Source organism: Ceratotherium simum, chromosome 25 (genome assembly GCF_057802395.1).
Source record: "Ceratotherium simum simum isolate JZ-2026a chromosome 25, ASM5780239v1, whole genome shotgun sequence".
In the NCBI taxonomy this organism is placed as follows: domain Eukaryota; kingdom Metazoa; phylum Chordata; class Mammalia; order Perissodactyla; family Rhinocerotidae; genus Ceratotherium; species Ceratotherium simum.
In genome coordinates, this window is record NC_141924.1 from 39,211,281 (window position 1) to 39,236,777 (window position 25,497).

The 25,497-nt window shown below is 36.3% G+C and overlaps 1 protein-coding gene across 3 annotated transcripts in view; it reads right to left on the reverse strand.

Annotated features, from left to right (window-relative positions):
- The window catches only part of ACSS3 (acyl-CoA synthetase short chain family member 3), a 151,837-nt gene that overhangs the window by 86,766 nt on the left and 39,574 nt on the right, over positions 1-25,497 (reverse strand). For 2 of the 3 annotated variants that reach the window (XM_087449136.1, XM_004417907.3), the window contains exons 3-5: positions 12,928-13,116; positions 9,167-9,301; positions 5,272-5,412 (exon numbers count right to left, since the gene is read on the reverse strand). In XM_087449136.1, the coding sequence (XP_087305262.1) occupies positions 5,272-5,412; positions 9,167-9,301; positions 12,928-13,116 (465 nt within the window). The remainder of the gene's footprint in view (positions 1-5,271; positions 5,413-9,166; positions 9,302-12,927; positions 13,117-25,497) is intronic. The other variant, XM_087449135.1, reaches the window with a different exon arrangement.

Below are 25,497 nucleotides of genomic sequence, written 5' to 3' on the forward strand. Positions count from 1 at the left end.
TCGGTATCAAGTCTGCATATCAAGTGTGGACGGTTTTGGTTGCCACAACTTAAGAAAAATATAGTTGGAATCATATGGGTTGTAGCGGAAGGGTAAGGAAGATTGAAGTGTGAGGTAAGATTCTTTTAATTGAACTATAGAATTCTGAAATGCAGATCTCAAAATACTCAAGTGAATCAAGTTTGAAGTACATGACAAAAGTTCATACTTTCTAAGTTGAGCCCCTCTATCATCGTACTCTGTAATATAGGCTTATACAAGACAAATATACATATTTACATACATAAAATGTGTTTATTCACACATACAGATGTAAATAGACATGTGTATGTGTCTAGATGTATGTATATATATGTATATGCTTATGTATGTATGTATATGTATTTTATACACACACAAACATACATATTTCAATTCACCCTGACAAGTCGGGAAAAAAACAAAACAAGAAGAAACAGGAAATAAATATTTTACCTGAAGAAAAGAAATCCATCACTAAATGATAATTGGAGTCAGTGAGTTGAAAAATAAAAGGCATGGTTCTGATTACTTAAAGAAATCCAACACATTGACAACATTCTTGTTCTGATAGCGGCTTTACAGAAGATATCCCCTCTTTCTAGAATGAGCCTCCACCTCCTTCCTGAACCTGGCTCTCTCCTACCTCATTACACAATACTTAAAGACATTGTGAAAGTGCACCTCTTCTGGAAGCTGTCCGATCCCACTTTGTGTTAAACATCTCTCCTGGCCTCTTGCACAGCCCCTGCCTGCCACCTCCTCCGAGCACTGACAGCCCGGCCTGGTGCCGTGTCTCCTCCAGCACTCCGAGTGCTGTGAGGAGAATGCCTTTATACCCGCAGCACAGTGTCTGGCATAGAATAGGCATTCCATACATTTGTTGACATTACGTGAGTGAATAGTAGAGTGAATAAGCACATGTATGAAAAATATAATTCCTTTTCGAAATACTCTTCCTGGTTCAGGAGAAACCCTTGAAACTTGCAGAACTTAGTGAATCATGTTAAGAGAAATGGAATGGTTCCATTTGGGATATTTCATCAAACACAAAATCTCTTGCTACAGGCTTTCAGATGACTCTGAAGCTGCCTCTGTGGAGGATATTTTAGCAGCAGTATAATTTTTTATTGATCTGAACAACTGTGAGATAAGGGGCAAACGTGTAGCAAGTCAGCATTTTATCTGCAAGAATTATACCACAGATAAAAAAAAAGTTCACTGCTTTTTCTATTTGACTTTTTTTTTCCTAGGGTAACATGTAGGAATAAAAGTGATGTAAGTTGTGTAAATGTACATCAGGACACAAGGCCTTATCACCACCTTTCCATCATGCCTTCCTTCCAATCCGTTGCTTTTGGTTTCTTTTACCCTTTTCCTGTGGCACTGGACTTGTTTTGTTTTTGTTTTTGGTTATCACCATCCCTCCATGATATCAAGCTAGAAGAAGACAAATATTACCATCACTAAATCCCCCACTCCCAAAAGGACACCCTGTCCAGACGAGGGATTCTTCTATTGTGTAGTGCTTTGAAGTATCTTGAATACAGGCACCCAAACCAAACAGGATAGAAGCCCACAACAAGACAGAAATGCATGCAGAGCAGCACAGCGGTGGTTGTGGAATATTTGCTGCAGCTAACAGATTAACCTGTCACACAGCAACCTGACAAATCCAGGGTTGGCAGATAAGAGATGCAAATATGCCCTAAATATATCTGCAAATTCTAACCAAAGAACAGATTGTCTTATGTGTGTCTTATATATGTCTATGAGAAACGAGCATTTTTAAGAGAATATTTTCATGCACTCACAACATTACTTTTCCTCATGAAGATCAAAGATCGAGAAAACAAACTATAATGATGACATAAAATTTATATTTAAATGCTTCATAAATGCATGTGTGCTCATCTTTCCTGAACTTCTATTCTGGGAATCCCAATATTAAAATTTCAGATCCCATTAATCCTGATTATACTTACCAAAAATGAAGTGAGGATCTTATGAATAAAGAGGAGTCTGGGAACTAACTGGAGAAGTAAGAGATTCTGAGGATTTACCATGGCCCAATTTTAAGGTTAGTGACAGCAGATTCAAAGATGTATGAAATATATTCTAAGACCTTAGAGAACATGCAATGTTATGAAGGTAAGAAAATAAAAACTAATATGTATAACGTAGGATAGATAAGTGACATAAAGGTTTGTTGGCAATGTATAATTTCAATGCAATTGAAATTCTAAAGTCCACAAGACGGATGAGAGAAGTATTTCCGAGGGACCTTGAGAGACACTACCTTCTTTTGCCATTCTGCATGTCCTACTTTGCAAAACCTACTCACTCTCATGATTTAAAGACCAGACCTCTACACTGATGACCCACAAGTGTCTATCGCCAAACCCAGATGTACTTCTTGGACCCACATCTTCACCTCCAACTATTGACTAGGCATCTCCATGTTCATGTCCCAAAGACACATCATACTCAGGATGTTCAAAAACTTCCAGTTTCCCCAGTCCTAAACCATCCTCCTGTGTTTCTATTGCAGTAAATAATCAAAACCATCCTCCTGTGTTCTTGGGTTCAAAGTTTTGGACTTCTCCTCTGCTTCACTCCTATCCTTGAACCAAATCTGATCCCTCTCTATTAAAAGCTCTGTCCTAAGTAAAGTCCTAAACTAACTGAACAGCGTGAAAACTAATCTCCTTGCTTCTATTGTGTATACTTGCCTATCTTCCCAACATAATGTTGCAAGAGGTACCTTCCTTCATATTTTCCTCTCCTGCTTAAGAAGCATTGTGCTCTCCATCCCTTACATACAGAATATAAACTAAACTTCTTGGCTAAATTTTAGGAGTTTGGCCCCTGCCTATATATCTGGCCATTTCTCTTCTTCACTTGCTTCATATGCACTAGCCATCCTGGAACCTTCTGTAACTCACTCTTGCCTCTGCTTATGCTGACCCTCTCTGCCTGGAATGCCCTCCTCCCCGAGATGTCACACTGTGAAGAAGTTCTATTCATCCTTCAAATGTCACCTTACCAAGAGCTTTCCCTGACATTCCCTGATAGAACAGCACTCCTACTCTCCCCATCACTCCGTCCCCTTACTCTGCTTTTTTTTTCTGCATGACACTGATCACCTACTACATAGCTCTTTACTTGTTTAGTGCCTGTGCCCTGGCTATAGAATGTAGACTTCTAAAAAGAGAGCCAGACACGTATTTGGTGCTCAGTAATATTTGTTAAATTAATTCAATTTAATCCTTCAGATACCATTCAATCTCATCTCTTCCTCAGGAGAGAGAGAAAGAGCATTGCCCTTTCAGAGCAAGATCACCGTCTACCTTGCATTACCTGTGTTCCTATATATTTTAACCCCACTAGATTGAAGAGATTGTGGTTTACTCATATTTTTATCTCTTTCAACATAGAATGAACACTCAATACAGGTATATTGAATTGAGCTGATTCCAATGGGAATAGAGCTCTCTGCAAACAATTAAAGCCTTCTGCAATCTATTGAAATAGATTATCTTCAGGATGGTACATTAGGAGGAAAATGAGAGTGACTGAAACTGCAAACGATCTTCACTTTGGGCATCTAGGAATCCAGAAGAGACTTTCTGGACCCAGAAAAACCTGGAATAGCTAGGATCCTTCCTTATTTGGAACCACCAATTTTCAAATTTAATGCTCTGTATATTACTTTTATTTCTACGACACTGGCTGCATCAGTTTTGAGTTGCTGACAAACTCTTCTGTTCCTCCCGCACAGCCACAGTGCATTTCAGAGGGATTTAAAATCTTGAGGTAACACAAATGTTTTTATAAGATTCCTTCAGGCTTTTCAGGAGTTAAAGTGATTTTTTTGTTTTGGGTTTTTTTAATTATTATTTGGTTAGGTTATACTAAGTTTTCAGGGTCATGGCTTTACTCTCATGCTGATACTTTTAGATTGAAGTATAACTTGCTGAGTCTCTTTTTATTTTACAGCCAAACGTTCAGTTGGACTCCATGTGGCTGCTGCATAATGCAGAATTGCAAAAAGTAGAGGGTGAGGACTGTGTCCAGCACATCATTTGGACTGCTTAAACAAGTCTTAGATTCTTCAATATGAAGGAATATTTATTTTTCAGATGACCAGAGTTGTTAAAAAAATCATTAGGCTTTGATTCCACAATGACACAAACATCTTTATGTATATGCATTTGTTTATTTACACACTCAAACAAAAACTTGCTGAAAACCAACTACATGCAAAGCACAACGGTAGACAAAAAGGTAATAAAACATGGTCCCTGTCCTCAGAGAAAATATAATTCCCTACCAAATGTTTTCTTTCTCACAAGCAAGTGAGTTTTATATGGAACATCTTAGTTTTTCTTTTTTAAATCTAATCTAATAGAACCACTATTTTAAGATTATTAACAGATGATGTTTTCAGAATTTTGATGCTAGAGAGATTTAATATTAATAAAGAGGTCACTGCCCTCCAGGATGTGAGTGATTGTGAAAGTCCCTTTCCCCACTAACATTCTTTGATTCAATGAATATTGAACCTCTAATAAAGATGAATAGGAAGATGATATTACAAGCCTTTATGAAGTTGTATGAAGAAACAGTATTATTTAGAGACACCAGGCCAAGGTGGTTTTTGTTTGTTATCTGACACCTTCATAAATATTGATGCTTTTAACTTTGTTTTGTGAAAACATCTTTCATGGTAAGCAAATTTAAAAATCCTAGAGTGTCTCCAGTGCTGCAAATCAAATGGTTCAACACTCTGGGTAAACTGCCTATTGTTCAAACTGTCTAAGCCAATTCTCAAACTTGCATTTATAACAAAGAACTGAATTCCCCTAGATCAAAAATCAATTCCATACTGTATGAAAGTTATACTTCAATTTAAAAAATAAAGATATTTCATTTAAAAAATATTTTTATAAAATTTTATTAAACCAACTGATAGTCAATCAAATATCAATTAATTTAATTTTAATAGCTTACTAAAGCAACTGTATATTACTGGTATATGTGAAGACTTTGGAAGAAATTGGGGCAAAGCATTTTACATTAAATATAATTATTATTTTTCTACATATATAAACTTAGTATTTCTTTAAGATATAAAGTACCTAAGTCTAAACCTCAAGCTACAGTCTGCAAACATTTTTGGTCAGTAATCAAATATTCTCAGTATAAAAGAAATCTGCTGCTATAGATAGTTATCCCTAAGAGAGAGAATACCTTTGGCAAGCCTGTTGTTCCAGATGTGTAAAGAATATACAGCGGATGTTCTGAAAGAACAGGAACACAATCATGTGACTGTGCTTTCGCCATCTCTTCATCCCAATCAAGGTCACGACCGGGAGTCAAGGGAATCATCTCCTACACAACAAAAATATAGGCATACGCACTGAACAGAGGAGATTAAATCAAGAGAAGAGTGAAGAGTGGCTAAATCTATATTAGTCTGAGCATTTGAAAATCTAGGCTTATATAGCACTAAATATCAGGTTTATGACTAAATATCTCAGAACCATGAGTTAAGATAAATGTTCATAAAAAGTCCAACAGTTTGATGTTGACTTCAACTGAACTGACAAAAGAACATGTTTTATTCAAATCTTGGGATATCCTTAAGAAATTCAATGTGATGCAGTCATGTTTTCATCAACTGTCAGAGCTTAACTAACAGAGGTTCATGCTTCCATAAATGTACGTATACTATTAACTTTATAAACTAATTTCTATTTTTTGAACCTATTTTTTTTACTTTGGAAGTACTGTCTTCACAATGAGATGTCAACTAACGCATTAAAATTTCTCTTGATACAAGGGCCATTTAGGAGTAACACTGTGGCCATCTTTCCAAATAAGAAAAAATTAGATTATTTTCAGGAGTGGAAGAGAAATATACTTTTGCTTTTTCACGAAAAAAAATCAGTTTCGAAAGTTAATGAGAGTATGTGACATATCTAAAATGCTATCCAAATTTTCCTCTTCTAGGTCATTGATTAATATGGTAGAAATGTTTGTTTTCTTTTTTGTTCCTAGAACCAAGCTCCATGTTGTAAACCTTATGGTAACAGAGTCATGAGTTAGACAGATCTACATTATATGAAGTTAGGTAGAAACCTCTTTAATAATAGTGCCAATGAAATAGCCAGATAGGTGCAGAGCAAGGAAATGGCTTATGAAAAAAAATTACTTTAATGTACTTTCTATAATCTATTTAAGTAGAGTTAAGACCCAGTACATGTCTAGTCATTTTCTGAAATGTTAACTCAAGATAACACATTAGAATGTTGACAGTTGGTGAAGTTGTTAGTATAGGCACAAGGTAAGGCTACACATTCCTCAGTGAAAGTTAGTAGATCCACCACCTAGAGAGTGTATGTAACCACTCATTTCATCAAGGTGATCCCTGAGCTATGCCCAGAGATCCAAGGATTTAGCAAAGCCAGGCCATTTCCACTTTTCAGGTTCCTTAATATATTAATCAGGTTGTAAAAAATGGTCATCTATTTAAATAGGTACATTTATAAATTAACATTTCAATATAATATCACGAATACAATGCCTATAATGAATAAACACACTGATAGATAACAATCTTAATTGACCTTCAAGAAGGTGAGGTTTTAGGCCCGGTGGCTTCTCCAGCCTCACTCTGATAGGTCTTGGATGTCATTTAGATAAATAAAAATAGTTAACTGTGACCAAATTGCATATTTCCATTTGTTTTTATGCATCAGATAAACACAACTAATTTCAAATTATCAAGTCTCTGATATCACAATTACAGACTTACAAAAAAAATCATCACACTGCATAATGAAAAATGTCAATTGAGTGATCACAAAAATAATTACAGATCAAATGAAATGAGGACTTGAATGAATGGTTGTTCTTCAGAAATACAGGCATGTGTAAAGAAGATTTGACGAAGGGAAGAGAGAGAAAAAAATCAACATGAGCTTTTACATGCATACATTTACTTCTATAGACATGTCTTTCCTAGTTATCATTCTTAAAAGGCAATCCTAGGGGCCGGCCCAGTGGCTTAGCGGTTAAGTGCGTGCACTCCAATGCTGGCGGCCCGGGTTCGGATCCTGCCAGCCATGCTGAGGCCACGTCCCACATACAGCAACTAGAAGGATGTGCAGCTATGACATACAACTATCTACTGGGGCTTTGGGGGGAAAATAAATAAATAAATAAAATCTTTAAAAAAAAGGCAATCCTGGGAGAGCAGCAGAGGTGACTGAGGGACATTCCTTTGACTCTGTCATTGCTTGCCTGAGGCTTAGGAGTGGCAACCAAGTTTTTACCTCTTCTGGCAAAAAACAATCCTGGTTAATGAGAGGCACTACCAAGCCTCATAATTTGTGTCTCTCTAAACTCAAAGCAAAGCCAGTCCACTGGGCTTAATTACTTCCTAAACAGCAGGTCTAACATGAAGGACAAGAGTCATCCAAAGGCCTCATCTAAAATAAAGATAAGGCAAAGTAGAGGGAAGGGTCTCAAGAAAAAGGGAGAGGGAGAGAAAGTGAGCCAGTTATGGGAGGAGGGGCAGTGAATCTCTTACCTATTAAGAGAGAGAAGAGAGCTGCATTAGGAAAATCTGAACCGGAAGCATTAATATCCATATCCAGTGTGTTTACAAAGTAAAAGAAATAACATATATCTTGTTGGTTAAAAGTCATGAAACCAGAGTTCAAATCCTGGCTCCACTGTTTATTAGCTGTGACTTTGGGCTATGACCTCTCCATGACTCAGTTTCTTCATCTATTAGAAAGGGCCAGTAATAGCATCTATGTCATTGGTTTGTGAGAACTGAATAAGAAGTATCTGAAAGTACTTAGCATTGGGCCTAGTGTAAGTTCTTTATAAATTCTACATGAATTCACACATGTGTGAATAGTACAAACATACTCACATAAACACTTGTGTGTGTGTGTCCCTGCCCTTCCTCTGACCTTCTTACCCAAAACCTTCTTTATTGCTGACTTTACATTCCCTGATTTAAAAGGGCCTTTTTAAAAAATATGCTTGAGGTCATCTGAAAGAAACTTAAAATTCTTCTTCAATACAGTGAGAATATTAAAATCATTGAGTGCCGCAGGTCATGAACCACAGACTACTAAAACTTTACACAGGAATTTAATGTAGTAATGGGAATTGCTAGGTGGTAATCAAAATGACAGTTTTAATGCTCACTGTTTTTATATCTTGTCATTTAAGCATTTTCTGCAGATAACCTCTCAAGTGTGCTACAAAATTATATACATGAGTTTTGCACTCTTATACTTTTTCTTCTGCAAAAAAATTTTAATCTGCTAGAAACCCAAGTGGATTCCATTATAAATAGCTGGAGACTTGCTTGGATGTAGAAATAAGGTGATCATTAGGTCAAATTTACTAGGAAAAGCATTTTAAAATATATTCATTGATGTATTATATTGCTTTTTCTTCTTTCATGGATCACAGAATACTTTACGTTTCGAATATTCATATTTTGTTTTCCTGAAAATATTTTTTACTTCTGGACTGAATACCTTTCTAAAATTTTTAGAAGACATTTTACATACAAATTAATCACACTTCACCACAAGGCAGGATGGCTGGGGGTTTAAGCGTGCAGTCAATGTGTGAATGTGCATGCATTCAGATCATGACCCTGACCCTTACTAGCTGGGCAAGTTACTTACCTCTCTGTTTATTGGATTCCTCTTATTTAAAATAGGAATAATGCTATCTCCTAGCTCATAGAGTTATCAGGAAGATTTTAAAAATTATCCACTAGTGGAGTGTCTTAAAAATCATACAGTAAGCAGTCTAAGTGTTTGATAGTATTAATATTATTGTCACAATTTAAATTAATAATTGACACTACCACAGACTGTACATAGAATCCAATTCATTAAGATGGATGTTTCTGTGTTTCAATCTTTTTGTTTTAAGCTAGTTTTTCATAAAGACAAAAAATATCATTCAAATCCTTTTTTTGCCAAAAATAATGACATTCAGGAAGTATATTTAATGGTTTATAAACCAAGCGTTTCTTTCAAATGGTCAAAACTAGAATCATCCTTAGCACATCACCATAAGCAAGAACTAAACTCAATATTGAGATTACCATTTTTGGACGATTATAAATGAGAATTTTATTTGGTTTGTGTTGTCCTATTCTCAGCGCCTCTTCTATAAGTGGTACGTATTCTACCCTCCTTCCAGGTTCAATGCCAAATGATGCTGTAACAACCAACTTGGGCTATAATGAAAAAAAAATAATTGAGTAAACTTAACAATCTTAATTAAGGTAATCACAATATTTCAGGTGCAGACTGGCAATTTAACATTTCTTTAGAATGATTCTGTTCTCTATTGAATAAATGGCCTGAAAATCAATAAACCCTTTTTAAATGTTATAGGCTTTAACCCTAACCACTTCCACGTAAATTTCACTTACCTGTTCAAAATTGCACACTCGATGTTTTTGGCTAATAAGGATGAGCTGTTAAAAAATACTTTCCAAAGAATTCATGAAGGAGGTAGATCTGCCATGAACCAGAGAAATGCAGAGGCCCCTGTAACAGCTGGTTGTTGCTGCAGTTGTAGCATTTCTTAGCTGGGCAGGGCCAGCCCGGTGGCCATCAGAAAGCATTTCTAATTTTTTTTACATAAGCATCTATGCTTAAATGCCTCAAGAGACCACACAAGGAAGGGACTCAAATCTCCCATAATTCTTTTATGATTCTTTTCTCATTCTAAATACATATTCATTTTCACCAAATATTATATTTGTAATTTTGTCATATTTTTCTTAAAAGGGCCCCCAGATGATTTAAGTGTCAAGCCCCACAGAGCCTGAACCTGTCCCTCTCCCTAAGGCACACTTGGCACTCTTTACCGACAACTTCCTAGTCATTCTTCAAGACAAACGCAGATGTAGCCTAACGGTGTCCCCTAGAGGTTAATCTCCTTGCTGGGAACATTCTGGGCAGGCCTCAGATGTCTCACTGGAGTCAAAATATTCCTTCATCCCCACCACTGCACAGCTCTCCAAGGCCAAATTTGGATCCCACTTATCTCTGTGTTTCCTATGCCTGATACAGTGCTTGCCATACCATAAGCTCTCAATGAGTATGTGTGGAACTGAACCAAAATTCTCATTAATTTGTAGAATAAACATGTTTTCATTCTTTAAGTACACAGTTTTTTCACCAAGAAATCCAAAGCAAAGGAGACAGATGATAAATTATTCAGGAGACAGGTAATCAATCCAAGACAGTGCATCTATTCCTGAATTCTGATTTCTGGTTACAGTACATTTCATCTAGGGAAGGTTTATATTATGCCAATATATGCATATATAGTACTTTCTGCTTTTTGAATATCACTTAATATTCATGGCGCTGCGGCTCAGTGCAGTTACAAAGCTTGCCCCAGGTTACAAGTGGTGGAATCAGAAAGAGAGCCAATTCTGTCTGATTACAGAACCTTTCTCTTTCCACAATATCAAGCTGCATTTTAAAAGAAAAAAATGGAATGAAAAATAAGTCTTGTTTCCTTTTATTATATTTTTAAAGGTCAGACATTCAAATATAATTCACATTTTAATATCTGTAATACTTACAAAAATAACTCTAGATAATATTCTCCAAGTTTAGAATTCTGAGTAAATGAAAGTAAGTTATATATCAAATTAAAAACATATATAGAATATATCAAAACTTCAATAATTTAATAAAGTCGAAATTGGATTCTTCCTCTAGAAAAATAATCCTTTTCCCTTTTCTATTAATAGAATTATTGGAGGTTTTATTTGGTCTAGACTGACTTTTTAGGATACATTTTTCCTATCTTTATCTGTTAAAATAAAACTTTTTCTTCAGCCTATTTATTTGAAAATCATGACATCAAAATCATTCCTGATTTCAATTATTAATTCTATCCAAATATCTCAGATATGTGTCTCTCTCTTCAACTTCTGGCCTTTAATCTGACCTGCCCAAAGGTCTCGCCCATAAGAATATGCACTGATTGCCTAAAGTCCGTAACAAGATTATGTATGTGATTGTGTGTGTGTGTGTGTGTGTGTGTGTGTGTGTGTTAGGAATGAAAACTCCTCCAGTGGTGTAGCGTAAGTTTTATAAATCTTTATTTTTTTTATATATATCAATTTTCCCACATCGTATAAAATTTTTAAAAGAGGAAATAATACATCTCATACCTTTATCCAAGTAGTGTTTATGATTTCTGTAGCTAAAAACCTGGAGTCTATAGCTTCGTCAGAGAAGTCCCCAACTGCCCACTGATTTGCAGGTCAATGACTGATTGCTATTTCCCCTAGATTTTCCTTCAAAAGCACTAACTCAACATATTTAAAAGAGAGGAAAAAAAAAGAAGGAATCCAGCTGGTTAGTCCACAAACCAGCGTCCCAGTTCTAATAACTGATCTATTACCAGATGAAGTCAGAAATGTAAAACCGCACTCTATGCCCAGCACTCAGGGGACCCTCAACGTATGTTAGTTCCCTTCCTTGTTAAGAATGTCTCATCCCAGGCTTGTAAAGCTCTAAAGGGCAACCATCTCTTACTCCTGTAACGACCTTCCTTCCTTAATCTTCCCGCTACTATTCCTCTCCTGCACGTCGCCCACTGCTTCACAAACTGACCACCTGCCAAAGGTTCTTATTCCAGCCTCTAGCCTCTCGCCTACTCACATCATATTGCAAGACTTGCCTCCTCTTAACATTGCACAAAACATGACACTCATCTGCTCAACACCTTTGACTGGTCCAGGTCTACAGGATCCAGTTCAGATGAAAACTGCCTTTGCAAGTTCACCTTCTCTCCCTCTTCAGTCGCATGGGTCTATTTGCTGTCCTCCAAATGCACTTCACCCTTTTCTGCCTCTGACGCTAGACTCATATTCTTTTTCTCTCCTTTTGGGTTCCACGATATCATTCTCTCAATGAGCTGAATCTTAGCCAAGATAACTCTCACCTCTTTCAGAAAGCCTCCTTCGGCCACCCCAACTAAAAGCAATCACTCCTTCTTCTAAATCAGGGGTCTGCAAACTACGGTTGAGAGCGAAAACCTGCCCACAGCAAGTTTCTGCAAAGTTTTCCTGGGATACTGCCATGCCCTTCGTTTATGCAGTATCTAAGGCTGCTTTCCGCTACAACAGCACAGCTGAGTATTTGCAACAGAGACCATGCAACCCGCAATACCTATATCTGGTAACTCACAGAAAAAAGTTTGTTGATCTCCACTCTAATTCATAGAAGAACAATAGCTAACCTTTTGTAAATGAGTACTACATGCCAGGCACTGTGTTAAGTGTTTTAAATTGAATATCTCAGTGAAAGTTCACAACAGCTTTATCAAGTTTGTTATTTTAGTACCCCATTTAATTATGTAACTCCACCCCTCCCTGACACCCCTTCTTAAGGACTGTGCTATACCACCATTCCAGGAAGTATGTAGATTATAAACTAGCTATGTGTACCATCCATTTGATAAGTATCATTTATTACCCAGTTCCAAGATTAGTATCAGGCACATAGTGGAAGCCTAATAAATATATGTTGAATGAATAAGTTATTAGTTATTTTTCTTGTGTGTCTTATACACCCAAATATATGGCAAGCTAACTTGAAAGGCATGCACCCTATCTTATATTTTATATTCCTCACAGCATTCAGCAAGATGTCTTTCACACACGGACTGACTCAATAATAAACTTTTGGTTAATCAATATATGCCAAAGAAAAAGTACACTTGAAGTATCCCATTCGAAAGGAGGATCTAAGAAGCACAGCTCGCTCCTGGATGATTCACCCACAGATAAATATGGCTGTACTATTTGACTTCTCCAAATAAAGCACTTACCTTTGCATGATCAATGCGACTACTTAGTTCTTTGGATGCAAATCCCCCAAATATGAGACTGTGGATGGCTCCTATCCTTGCACAGGCCAACATGGTGTACATCGCCTGCGGGATCATGGGCATGTAGATAACCACTGTGTCGCCTTTCCCGACACCATGCTTGACCAAAACACCAGCCAGCTTAGAGACCTATAATAAAATCACTAGATTAGCAAACTGTTTTCTGTGTTATTTCACTAAACTTCTAAGTTAGGCAGTAATGCAAGAAGGTGATCACCCTCCTGGTGGTGGATTAAAAAAGCCAGAGTAACATGCATTTGACAATGATGGTAAGAGTTTAGATAGTGACAATAATAACAGACATCTGTATTATAATAATTGACTACAAACCAACTTACTATTATTACGCCATATGAACTTCACGGCTTAACTTTGCTTAATTGTTCATTTAACAACATATTTACTGAGAAACTATCATGAGCCAGACATTGTATTTAGAGCTGAGAACACAACATTGAAAAACAAGGACACAGACATGCCCCTGTGGAGCTTTTATTCCAAAGGGTGTATCTGCCAAGTGAACAGAAAGATAAAATAATTAGAATTTAAATATATATTGGTTTAACTGTTGAAGGAAATAAACATGTATTAAGAAAGAAAATATATATATATATATGTATATATATATATGGGGTCGGCCCGGTGCCGCAGTCAGGGGTTTGCAGGTTCAGATCCCGGGCGTGCAGCGATGCTAAGGCTTGTCAAGCCATGCTGTGGCGGCGTCCCATATAAAGTAGAGGAAGATGGGCACAGATGTTAGCCCAGGGCCAGTCTTCCTCAGCAAAAAAGAGGAGGATTGGCAACAGATGTTGGCTCAGGGCCAATCTTCCTCAGCAAAAAGAGGAGGATAGGCAACAGATGTTGGCTCAGGGCTAACCTTCCTCACAGAAAAACAAAAAAGAAAGAAAATATATCATTATACACTTATAACGTAAATAAGAAATATTCTATTATTATTATTCCTATTTTAAAGATAAGGTAACTAAGGCTCAGAGATAATAAATAGCTAACCTGAGGTCAGAGAGCTAGTAAATAGTGTAGCCAGGATACCATCACAGGTCTTTTGACCTCATATTCTTTGCCCTTTCTACTGCCTCAAGTCAATTATTTTTTCTTTATAGTTTTTTATACTACTTATATAGAATAATTATTATAGATAATACAATAAAAAAGTCACAAAGTGACTGTCCTCGACATCGAGACAAAACATACAAACTTCTTTTTACTTTTAACATGTGTTTTGGAGACCAAACATACAAATATCTCTTTCCTCTTTACATGTGTTTTTGCAATTTTTAGTAATAAAGACAAAATAGATCATAAGCCCACACATGATATAATTTGTTACAAGAAACTCCTTTGTGGACAATTATAGCAGGCTGTGGGAAGTACGCCCACACCTAGGTGAATAAGAAGTTCAAAATTCTTCCATTTAAAAAAATACAGGGCCGGCCTGGTGGTGTAGCAGTTAAGTGCGCGTGCTCCGCTGTGGTGGCCCGGGGTTCGCTGGTTCAGATCCCGGGCGTGCACCAACGCACTGCTTGTCAAGCCATGCTGTGGTGGCGTCCCATATAAAGTGGAGGAAGATGGGCACGGATGTTAGCCCAGGGCCAGTCTTCCTCAGCAAAAAAAGGAGGATTGGCAGATGTTAGCTCAGGGCTGATCTTCCTCACAAAAAAATATATAAAAATAAAAAAAATACATATTGAGTACTTGTATATGCCAGACATCGTTTTCTGATATATCAGTAAACAAAACAAGACAAAGATCTCTATCCTCAGAGTACTTACGTTTTAGCAGAGGAAATACTTACAATAAACAAAATACGTAAATTATGTATTATATTAAAAGATACTCAGTGCTATGGGGGGTGGGTAGAGCAAAGTAGAGGGGATTGGGGACCTGAAGTGCAGGGGATGTGATTCTGAAAGGGACAATCAGGGTAGACCTCACTAAGAAAGTGACATTTTAGCAAAGACATGTAGAAGGTTGGGAATACGTGGATATCTGTGAGGATACCATTTAGGCAGAGAGAACACCAGCACAACGGTGTGAGGGGATCACGTGTGATGCAATAGAGGAAGAGCAAGGAGACCAGGGGAGCTGAATAGAAAGAAGACACGAGAAAGTGGTCACAGATCAGGTCAGAGAGCGAAAGGAAGGGCCTGCAGGGGTCACGTGGGCAATTGGAAAGACCACAGCCTGCCTTTGTAAGTGACTGTTCAAAATAAGGTACAGAGGAGGCCTGGGAGAAGGCATCAGGCCACACGGCTATTTGTAGTTCCTTTCATTTCACTCTGCCTCTCTCACTTTTTGAACAAGTTCAAAGGATTCTGAATCCTGATCATTCTTCCTTTTTCTCTTTTTTTACTTCCTCTGTGCAGATGGGGAAAGATGTGGTCAAGGTTAAGGGCTCTGGTGAAAGACAGAAAGTAACAAACAACTATCTCAGCATTTTATTCTCCCCTATACTGCAAACTATAACTTAGTGCTATTTTTTAAGAACTCAAAGCCAACCAGCAGAAAGTTACAAGAAAGACACATCAAAGTAATATAAATCATGAACTTAAATTCTATATGGAACTCAAGAACCAAGATAAACACTGGAAAGTTATATCCAAACATCTCCACGTGCAGTCCCTGCAGAAAGCAGCCGTGCTGTGATCACATTACTGGGTGTCCCCCTGAACTACAGCACTGGGAGAGACCAACGAGAAGGGCTTGTCTTATTTACAGCTATAACCTCAGCATCTTGAATAGTGTCTGTTGTCGAATAAAAATAATCTTCAACCAAGCCCCAATCTAGCAATGATTCAGTAACTTTACATTCCAGTCTCTCTTCACAAGGTTGCTGGAAGATGCCCAACACTTTCCTGTCCTCTGAAAGAAATGAAACCAATAAATTCAAGAGCTTTTTCCTTTTGAGAAAGATCTCAAAATGGCCAAATGTGACCCAAGATGTATTTAAGTTGGAACCATATCACATCTTAAAAAAAAATGAGCCAACATATTAAAATTAGTAGGTTTCATATACAAATCAGATTTCCAGGTTCTCTAGAAAAATTGGAAGGTCTAGCAACACTGGGCCTGTGTTCTTGAATGACAACAATCAATTGAACCTGATGATCAACTGCTTGGTTTGCCAGAGAACTTGCCATTCCCTGGTGCTACTTATCAGAGCTTGCATTTTTCTTTCCATTCTGAGTTTAAAATATATTCTTTTATATCCTGTTTATTTTATGTTATGTGCTTACACAATAGTTCTGTAACCATAGAAGTGTGATATATACCAATAATTGATTTTTCTCCCACCCACTTCTCCCATTTATATTATCTGCTTGGCTCCTGTAGGCATGTGAGTTGTTAACCACTGCCCTGAAGACAACCTTCAATCAAATTAGGCTGCATTAGGTCTTTAGAACCACTAGATGGCGATCACTTGGCCTCGTTAACCTTGTTTCTTGCAGCTACTCCTCAATGTTTTGATAATTGTCTTAACCACACCAGAAAAAGTTTCACGTGATCAAGAGAGAAAATTTCAGTACTTTCCAGGGCTAAATGTCACTCCAATAAAATTTTCCATTGTAACTTGTAAATTAAAATAATAATTATATATTTATATATATGAAAATATGTTTCTGGTGAGACTTCTAATAGACTTATGGAAAACAATATTAGTTCATAGCAACAAAAGGACATTGATTTAATATGAAAATATTTGAGAATGTTTCATTAAAAAGTATTCCTTTTTAATATTAAATCTAGAGTTGGTTAGTATGGGAGCCACAGTACAGAATACTTAATTGTCTTGTCTCAGATGCAAATAAATCATTTTGAAGATAAGTGCAGGCAACAGTGAGCAACAGGAGGAACAATCTAGAAATCTGAATCACCTAAGAGTCCATAATCACTCAAATAAAGTGATTTAAACTATGAAACTTCAACATAAAGGGCAATTTGATTATTGCTATTTCAGGGTTCACCTTGTTTTTATTGACTTTCAGATAGAAAATTATCAAAGAGAAGGAAAATAGATATTATTTTTATTCAACGTTATAGTCTTATCCTACCATAGATGACTGAGTGTAGGCTTATAATTTCTATTTTTATCCAAAGAGAAACTATTTAACGTATATCTCATATAACCTATAGTTTTCAACTGAATAAAAAGTTAAATAATGTGCCATTCACCCAATCCATATTCATCCTTGTACCTTCTTAAAATTGTGTTCTATCAACAACTTAATAGTTCCATATCAGGTGAACACCACTAAAATTGGTTTTCATTCTGATGTCAAAGGCAACACATAACCCAACAATCATGGTCAAGCCATGCTCTGCTCGCATGAGGGTAACTCATCTGTGAAGGAAGCCTGAAGAAACAAAACACACGTATATATTCATTCAGATACAACACTGTTTGCTTCTTCCCACTAGAGATTATATGGATTAGTCATTATTTTGGTACTAATTTAAAGCTATTTTAATATATAAGTATCCTGTCACTAATTCAATTTATATAGTATCTCCTTGTATCCTATACTGAGCAAGTCTGTAGATGCAAAAATGAAAAAGACATGGTCCTTAAAGCAAAGAAATTAGGAGTCTAGCAAAAAATAACATACATAAAGTTTATGGTTATACATGTACATACATAAACACTATATACATATTTAATATGTAGGTATAACATACACAGTATGTTACATTATCAGAAATGATAAAATAAGAAAATGCAACAACAGATATTTATGTAATGTAAAATAGTATATACATATATTTGGTTTATATATAACATATATTTGGTTTAGACACAAGTAAAAACATTAACTTTTAGAATTATAAAATGAAAACATATTAGCATAAATACTGAAAAAGAATTTAATAAAATTTCTATATATTCATTCTGGAAAATCTTATTTAAAAGCAGTCTGTAGGTTAGTATAATTTCATGACCAAATGCCCATGACACAAATATAAACATTAGCCAAAACTGATCAAAGACTATGTTCTATAGAGTAAACTTAGTACTTGCTTCACAAATAGCAAGTTTGTCCATCTAAAGAAAATCACATTTGTATGACAAAGATAGTGCTGGTATCCAAATTACAGTAAAAAGATAACAATCATGGGCAACCTCAGGGCCATGTCAAAGAAAATTATAGGAAAAAGAAGATAAAACATTTTCAAGCTGCAATGATGTTACACTGCAAACCCTAGTCTAATCAATCACAGAAAATATAACTAATTTAAAAACCAATTATAATAGCTGAGGAAACGGTTTACTAAAATTGGGAATAAATGACCTGTTCTTCAGAATATATGAAATTTCCCTTAGAAAGAGATGATTACCTAAAACATGATTCACATATTAAGTGAATCATGCATTCATTCACACGCCACGCATCATACACACAAGTTTTTGGTTTTTTTCACTCGTACACACATAGAGAGCCACCAAAAAGATAAAAATTTATCTCTAATGAATAGTTTATTCTTTCGGCCATGTGCCTACTATGCATCCAGGTAAATACCTATGAAAAGAATCAGTAATACTAAAACTACTTAACATCTGAAATGATACTAAAACTGTCTTTTTTGAAAGGGAATCTTTCAGGAATGTAAATATTTTCATATAATGTGACTTTTTAAAATAGTGACAATTTATTGGATATGACGTTGAGATAATTTTCATTTAAATACCACACTATGCTTTGTTGTTGTTATTAGTGTCCTCGAGTTGATTCCGACTCCTAGTAACCCTGTGGACAGCAGAGCAGAACCCTGCCTGGTCTTAAATTTTACGTCATCCTCTCACATTTCGGTGTTATGTCAGACAATGCTCCACTGCTGTTCATAAGGTTTTCATGGCCAATTTCTTCAGAAGTGGGTGCCAAGGTCTTTCTTGTCTGTCTAGTCTGTCTAGTCTGTCTTGGTCTAGAAGATCTGCTGAAATCTCTCCACCATGGGTGACCCTGCTGGTATTTGAAATCCTGGTGGCATAGCTTTCGGCATCACAGTAACCTGCAGCCTCCACAGTATGACAACAAACAGACGGGTGGTGTGGTTCCCTGACCAGGAAACGAACCTAGGCTGCAGTGGTGAATCTTAACCACTAGACCATGAGGGCTGGCTTATGATACTATACTAAATCAATTTAATTATGATAGGCCTTTAATAGCAGGAAAGTAGAAGTGATGTTATCAAAAGAGAAATCTTTCCTCAAGATAAAAGTGTACCATTTATATTCAAGACTAAAATTTCTTATTACTATCTAAAATAGACGAATATATATTTCATGTTTAAAAATGGAATCCTATTAAGTTTTAGAAGAAAAGTTATAAAATCTTATGTTCAAAACACTTATCTGACAGTGGACTAGAAAACATTTACTAACACATTTCTTCTCAAAAAATTTTCTCCAAATGAAGGAGTAAACAACATTACTCAGAATAATTATTTTTCTCATTTCTATTTTCTTCACAAGTGGGTTTCAATCAATATTTGGTCATTTTAAGACTGTGTATTTGCAAGCAAAGTGAAATGGACAATTATGTAATCCATTTAGATCAGCCTCAAAATAACTACAATTTCAATAATCTGTGTGCTTTCAAGACTAATGTGGTTTTCAGACCATATTTCACAGAAAATTAGTTCAATCCTATATTTCTCTATGCGTATGTGCTCATAGACTTGAAAAGGAATAGCTTTTCCATTTCTTTAATATTCATATGTTGTGATTTACAAGTAGATCATCAGAATTCATCAAATCTTGAAAAGGACACCTTATTAATTTTAAAATAGTACTTCTATTTAACAGTGAGGTCATTGTTGACAGAGGAAATAATCCTACATCAAGGAGAAGTCCAAGGTCTAAAAGAATGGAAAATATAATTGATGCCTACCATTAACACATGACATGGCTACTGTGCGTGTAATAAAAAGGAAAGGAAGTATATAGAAAAGAATAATTAAGGATTGCCTCCACTTTTTACCATTTTAACATCTTTCCACTCTAGGCATTAATGGCCAAGGAATAATGACTTCCTCCTGCTTTTACTCATTCGATAGTTTCTGCCAAAGTTACTAATCCTCATGGCATTTGGCACTTGGATCAGGCATTTGCCTGAGAAAGCAAAGGCATTCAGAATAGATAGAGCAAGAATTCAGGGTGAAGTGGGTTGTGAGATGGGCTGGAAAGGTATAAAGAGACTCAGTATCACATATCATTTAGAGCCTTGTTAAGCTCTGTTAAGTTTAGACTTCTCCAAAAACAATGTGTAATAATTCATAAGTGTTTAGTTTTCTTTAGAAGTAGGCACATCCCATATGCCTATAATGCAATGATTATTGCATGAACTAGGTTTGTAACAATGGGATAAAAATAAATGAAAGATTGAGAAATACTTGGTGTAGACTGTATAGGAATTGGTGATTGATGGATGCAGGGAAGCAGTGCGAGGAAGGAAAGGTTATAACAGGCACAGCTGTTTGGTTTTAGTAACTGGCTGGAAAGTGATGCCATTCACAGAGTTGGAAAACAGGAGGAAAAGTGGGTGTCAACATGTTTAAATATGAGATGCTAGTGGGACAACCAAGAGTAGATATCTACTCAGCAGTCCTACACATGATCTGAATGTCAGGAGAAGGATGTGGGCTGGTGATGCAGAATTGGGAATAACTAGTGGCGTCATTGGGAGGAAACATCATCTATGCGGCAACAGAGGCCGCTGAAGCAGATGTAATCACCCACGGGGGGTGTGTAAAGTGAAAAGAGAAGGTGGCCTAGAGGAGGTAGACAGTGAAGTGATGGACAGAGAAAGCAGCACCTAACAAGGAGAGTTAGAATGAGAGAAGGAGAGTTAAAATGCCGAGCAAGGTAGAAGAAAACAAGGGCAGGATGGTATGGCAGAAGTGAGTGCACACAGAGAGTGGTCAAGAATACTAGATGTGATGAAAAGATGAAGTAAAATATTGAATGTCCATCAGAATTAACAATAAGAGCATATTAATTCCCCTCACTAAGGCAATTTCAGAGGCAGTAGCATATTTTTGAGGATTTGGGAAAAACGTGTGATAAGGAAGTAGGAGAAGGCAAATACAGACAATTACTTAAAAGTTGACCTGTGAAGGAAAACAGGAAACTAGCCAGTAGCAGAAAGATTTAAGCATGGTTTTAAGAGAAAGAGCCAGCAGTGACACAGGTATGAGAGGATAACAGCAAGAACCCTAAAAAGAGTTGAAGGAATAACTTCAGGGTACCAAAGGACTGGCCTCCACTGTAAAGCGAGGGAAAGAGAAAACAAGGGGTGTGGATACTGGCGAGTCTGTAGGTCGGGTGCTGGAAAGTATTCATCAGGGTTCCTGGGTTTGAATCAGTGTTCCCTGCTAAGCTTGAGGCATGGAGGTGGGAAGGTCAAAAGGTTAAAATAACTTTTGAGAGCAGAAGACAAAACTTATTAAAGAAATGCTAAAGAAAAAGAATAAAATGCAGCATTGAAGTCCCAATGGATACTGGAGACCAAGCATTCATAGTAAACTCATATTTGTAGTTATGTGCTTTTTCCCCAACAGGATTCAACATATTAGATACAGGAATGAAGACAGTAAAGAATTGGATTGATCCAGGTCTAGAGTTCTGCCACGGAGGTAAGAAGGAACCACAATGTGCAAGACAGGTGAGGATATTAGCGAGAGTTGTACCTTTAAACTGAAGAATCTAATCAGGCTAGCGGAGAGGTGAAAACTGAGAGACCCTTAGGTAGTGACTACACACAGTCAAAACCACTTAAAACTATGGTATTTAAATGGATATTGTGTCTAAAAACGCAAACTGTCTGAAAATGTGGTTTTGTTGCATTGTATAAGAATACCAGAGGTTTAAAACAGACACTCTGAAAGTTATGAGCCCCAATTCACATATGTTCTTTACCCTTTCCCCACCTTCCATCTACCAAAAAAGCCAAACTCGAGGGCTCCCTCATGCATCTGTTCCAGCTGATCCTCACCATGTCCTCCTTTTGTCCTTAGGAAATCACGTCTATGATGTCCCCCTTCCCTCCACTGTTCACCCCACTGGTCAGCTTCTCCCACCTCAGGCAATCCCTTTCTCACAGACCACTGCTACTTGCCTTCTCCACGCTAACAGCAGCCTCTATAACTCTTGAAAATGCTCAGAAAGACCTCTCAAAACTTCCTCATTGGTCTCTATCTCCATACTTTCTTCTAACTGAACCTGCTTTTCTTTAGCACCAGTATTTCCAATAATCTTAAATTTGTATTCATTTTATTTCCCTCCGTTAATTATGAGTATTGCAAGAATATTGACTCTATTATTTTTCACTGCTGGTGTGCTGTATTTCAGCTATATTATGTGTTTAGCAGTTTGGTGGCTAAATTGGAATCCAAGCACCACTCAGCAAAGTACCATTCATAGAAATATATGGAGAAATACAGTACAAATTCCAATTAAAGAATTCTCAAATGAATTTTTAAAACATAGCTTAATTCAAAGTTGATTACTTTCTGTGTGCTTCCTAGAGTGCTTCTAAAGAAAATATTCCAAATCCTGAAGCAAGTTTTATTACATTTTTAAAAATGTAACCCACCTGGACTAAAATGAAACAGAAAATTCAACTATTAGAGAAGTCATTTTTCACAATTTTGCATTCACATATCTTTATATAGATATTCTAAAAAATCTAGCATAATGTGGTGTTAACATACAAATTTTTCAAAATTTATGTTTAAAAAGGTACAGAATCTACTATACTCTATTAATAAAGAACATTCAATACAAATTTATGTAAGTCATCTAGATATGGCTATATTCCTTCAATGAACATAAAGGCTGAGACAGTAATTATTGCCCTACATATTTGTTTATACAGTAATAAACATGCAAAATGTGAAAAAGAGTTATTTTAAAACAATTACTGTGTGGCTGCTATAAACACCACATTAAACGGCTAATAGAGAATATTTTTTTAAAAGTAACGTTAACTCATGCTGTCAATTAAAGCCAGATTCCTTTCTCTTGATCTAATAAACTGTTTAATATATGTTTCTCAAACTGGGGTCTGTGGAGAGAGTGTCAGGGTCCACGAGTTCTCTATGAGAATTTTTCAACTTTGGGTTTTAATTTTGATGACAATTTTAAAAAATTAGTAGAGTATATTCTGGATTATTTGAGCACTCACGCAATTTCACTATATTTATTTGTATTTGTTTTTATAATCTCATACATATTATGTAAAGGCCAGATGATGCCATGGTGCGTGGTATAATAAAAGGCTTTATGGAAGTTCAAGTGCCACCATGTGACAAGAGAACTGAGGCATCACAGGGAACATGTGCCCAACTCAAGGGACCCAGAGGCACAGCACTCAGTACCATACGCACTTGGCAATCAGTCATGCAGTTCAGCAAACATCACTCACGATGTGAAATTCCATATTGTCCATTTGAGCTTGACTGACATTGTAGACTTGTTTTTATCCTGTTTATAAATCAGATATGGCTTTATATATGTATTAAGAGGATACATATGTAAAAAGATGATATATGTATGTAAAAAGAGGATACTAAGTAGCCTAGTTTTAATTATACATAAAAATAAAAATAATTTGTTAATTCAAAGAGTATGTCAGAATGTTTTTTCTTTATAAAGTGCTTGTACATTTCACAATTTTGAGAATAAAATAGTTTCTTTGATTTTTTTTTTTCTTATAAAGAAAGGCAAATATAAAAGGTGCAAGAAACGTCAACAGGAAACTTGCATCATTTAGATCAATTCTGCACTGATTGTTTAATCAAAGTTTTAATTAAACAAACACCCCAGCATTCTTACAGACAGTACATAAAACATGACAACTGCACTTTCCAGCATCAGGCTATGTTCCTGTTAACCTTTACGGTTTTGTTTGTCAATACATCCTCCAAGTCAATCGATATACACGAAGGCTCATAGAGAACTTGCTAAATACCCCAGGAGTGGTACAAGGACATGAGATCACTGCAATAGTTGGATCTATTTCAATAGCATTAACATCACTCAAGAAAAAGAGCCATACATAGTTTTAAACAATGAAAAAATCACAAACGTAATGCATACAATAGTAACTAATAAACAAAGCAAACATAGATCATCACACACATCAAGAATTTACCATAAATATGAGAAAAATCCAAATTTCCCATAAAAGCTATATATGATCAAGTTAACATAATTCAGCTTTGCAATGCAAACAAAATTATTTTAAATCAAGTGTGGCACGAGAAAACGAACAATCAATTTCCCCAAGATCTCTAATCGTGACAATAATCGTGACAATGAACGCAACTTCCCGTTGATTTATTCTAATTTATTTTACTTAGCTATTGCAAAGTGCACAAATATGAGCATGAAACTTCCAAACGAATTAAAAGAATGTTAACAGTAGCATTTTTCATATCTACATATTTATTGATTTCAAAAAGTCTTATATGAAAAATATTTTTTCATACACTCCAAATAAGATTCTAACCACTTTATTTGCATCACTGAAGTCACTCAATGTCTTCAACTTATGTTAATTAGCTTTATTCTCTACTTCCTATGAAAACTGTACCAGGTCCAATGATTTCATAGTTTCATATATTAATTATTCAAGGTCAGAACCTGAAAGGTGTTGATGCGTTCAGCTGTCCTAAAGTTGCTGACTTACGTACCAGCTGCAGGTGCCAGTCAACAGAGGTGCCAGTCAACAGAGAAAAGAAGGATTGCTACCAATTCCTCACACTTCCACTTGTAGGAACATTTGTTTTCTTTTTCTATTCTGTTCCTCCCTGAATTTAACCACTGCCTGTCTCCCTCCTTGACTCTTTGACAATCTACTTTGTTCCCCATTTAATTCATCTTGTAGACCTAGACTTTAGGCCAGCAAAGGCAGTCAGTTTTCTCTTCGGGGTGCACGCCTTCCTCACTGATGATGTCAGATCCAACTCGAGGATGTGTCTGCTGCAGACCTTTGGAGACACCTGTAGGGAGACCACCTATGTGCGGGACACATATTTCTGTCTTTGTTTCATAACCTCGCTAATGCATCACTTCCACAGCAAAGCCTTCTCCCACCTGCTAGGGCCAGGTTGGCCCCCTCTTCCTCTGTGCTACAAATGCACAAAGCTTTATTGTTATTTTATCACACAATTGGTTTTGTGTTTTTCTCACCAGACAAACTATGAACTCTGAATTCAGGAACCATGTCTTATTCATCTTTCTGACTCCATTGCCTAACACAGTAAATGACACACAATAAGCATTCAATATAGGTGTGAGGAATACATCACCAAAGTTGTCCTCCTTCTCCATCTCTAGCCACCTAAGAGACTTTATTTTCAGCTATTATTTGCTTCCCTGAACTCTTTATTTATGACATTAACAGGTTACAATTATTTACGTATAAGATCTGGTATTGCTTTTGCCTATGAAATGAAAGAGTATTTGTAGTAGAAACTCCTAATTGCCCATCC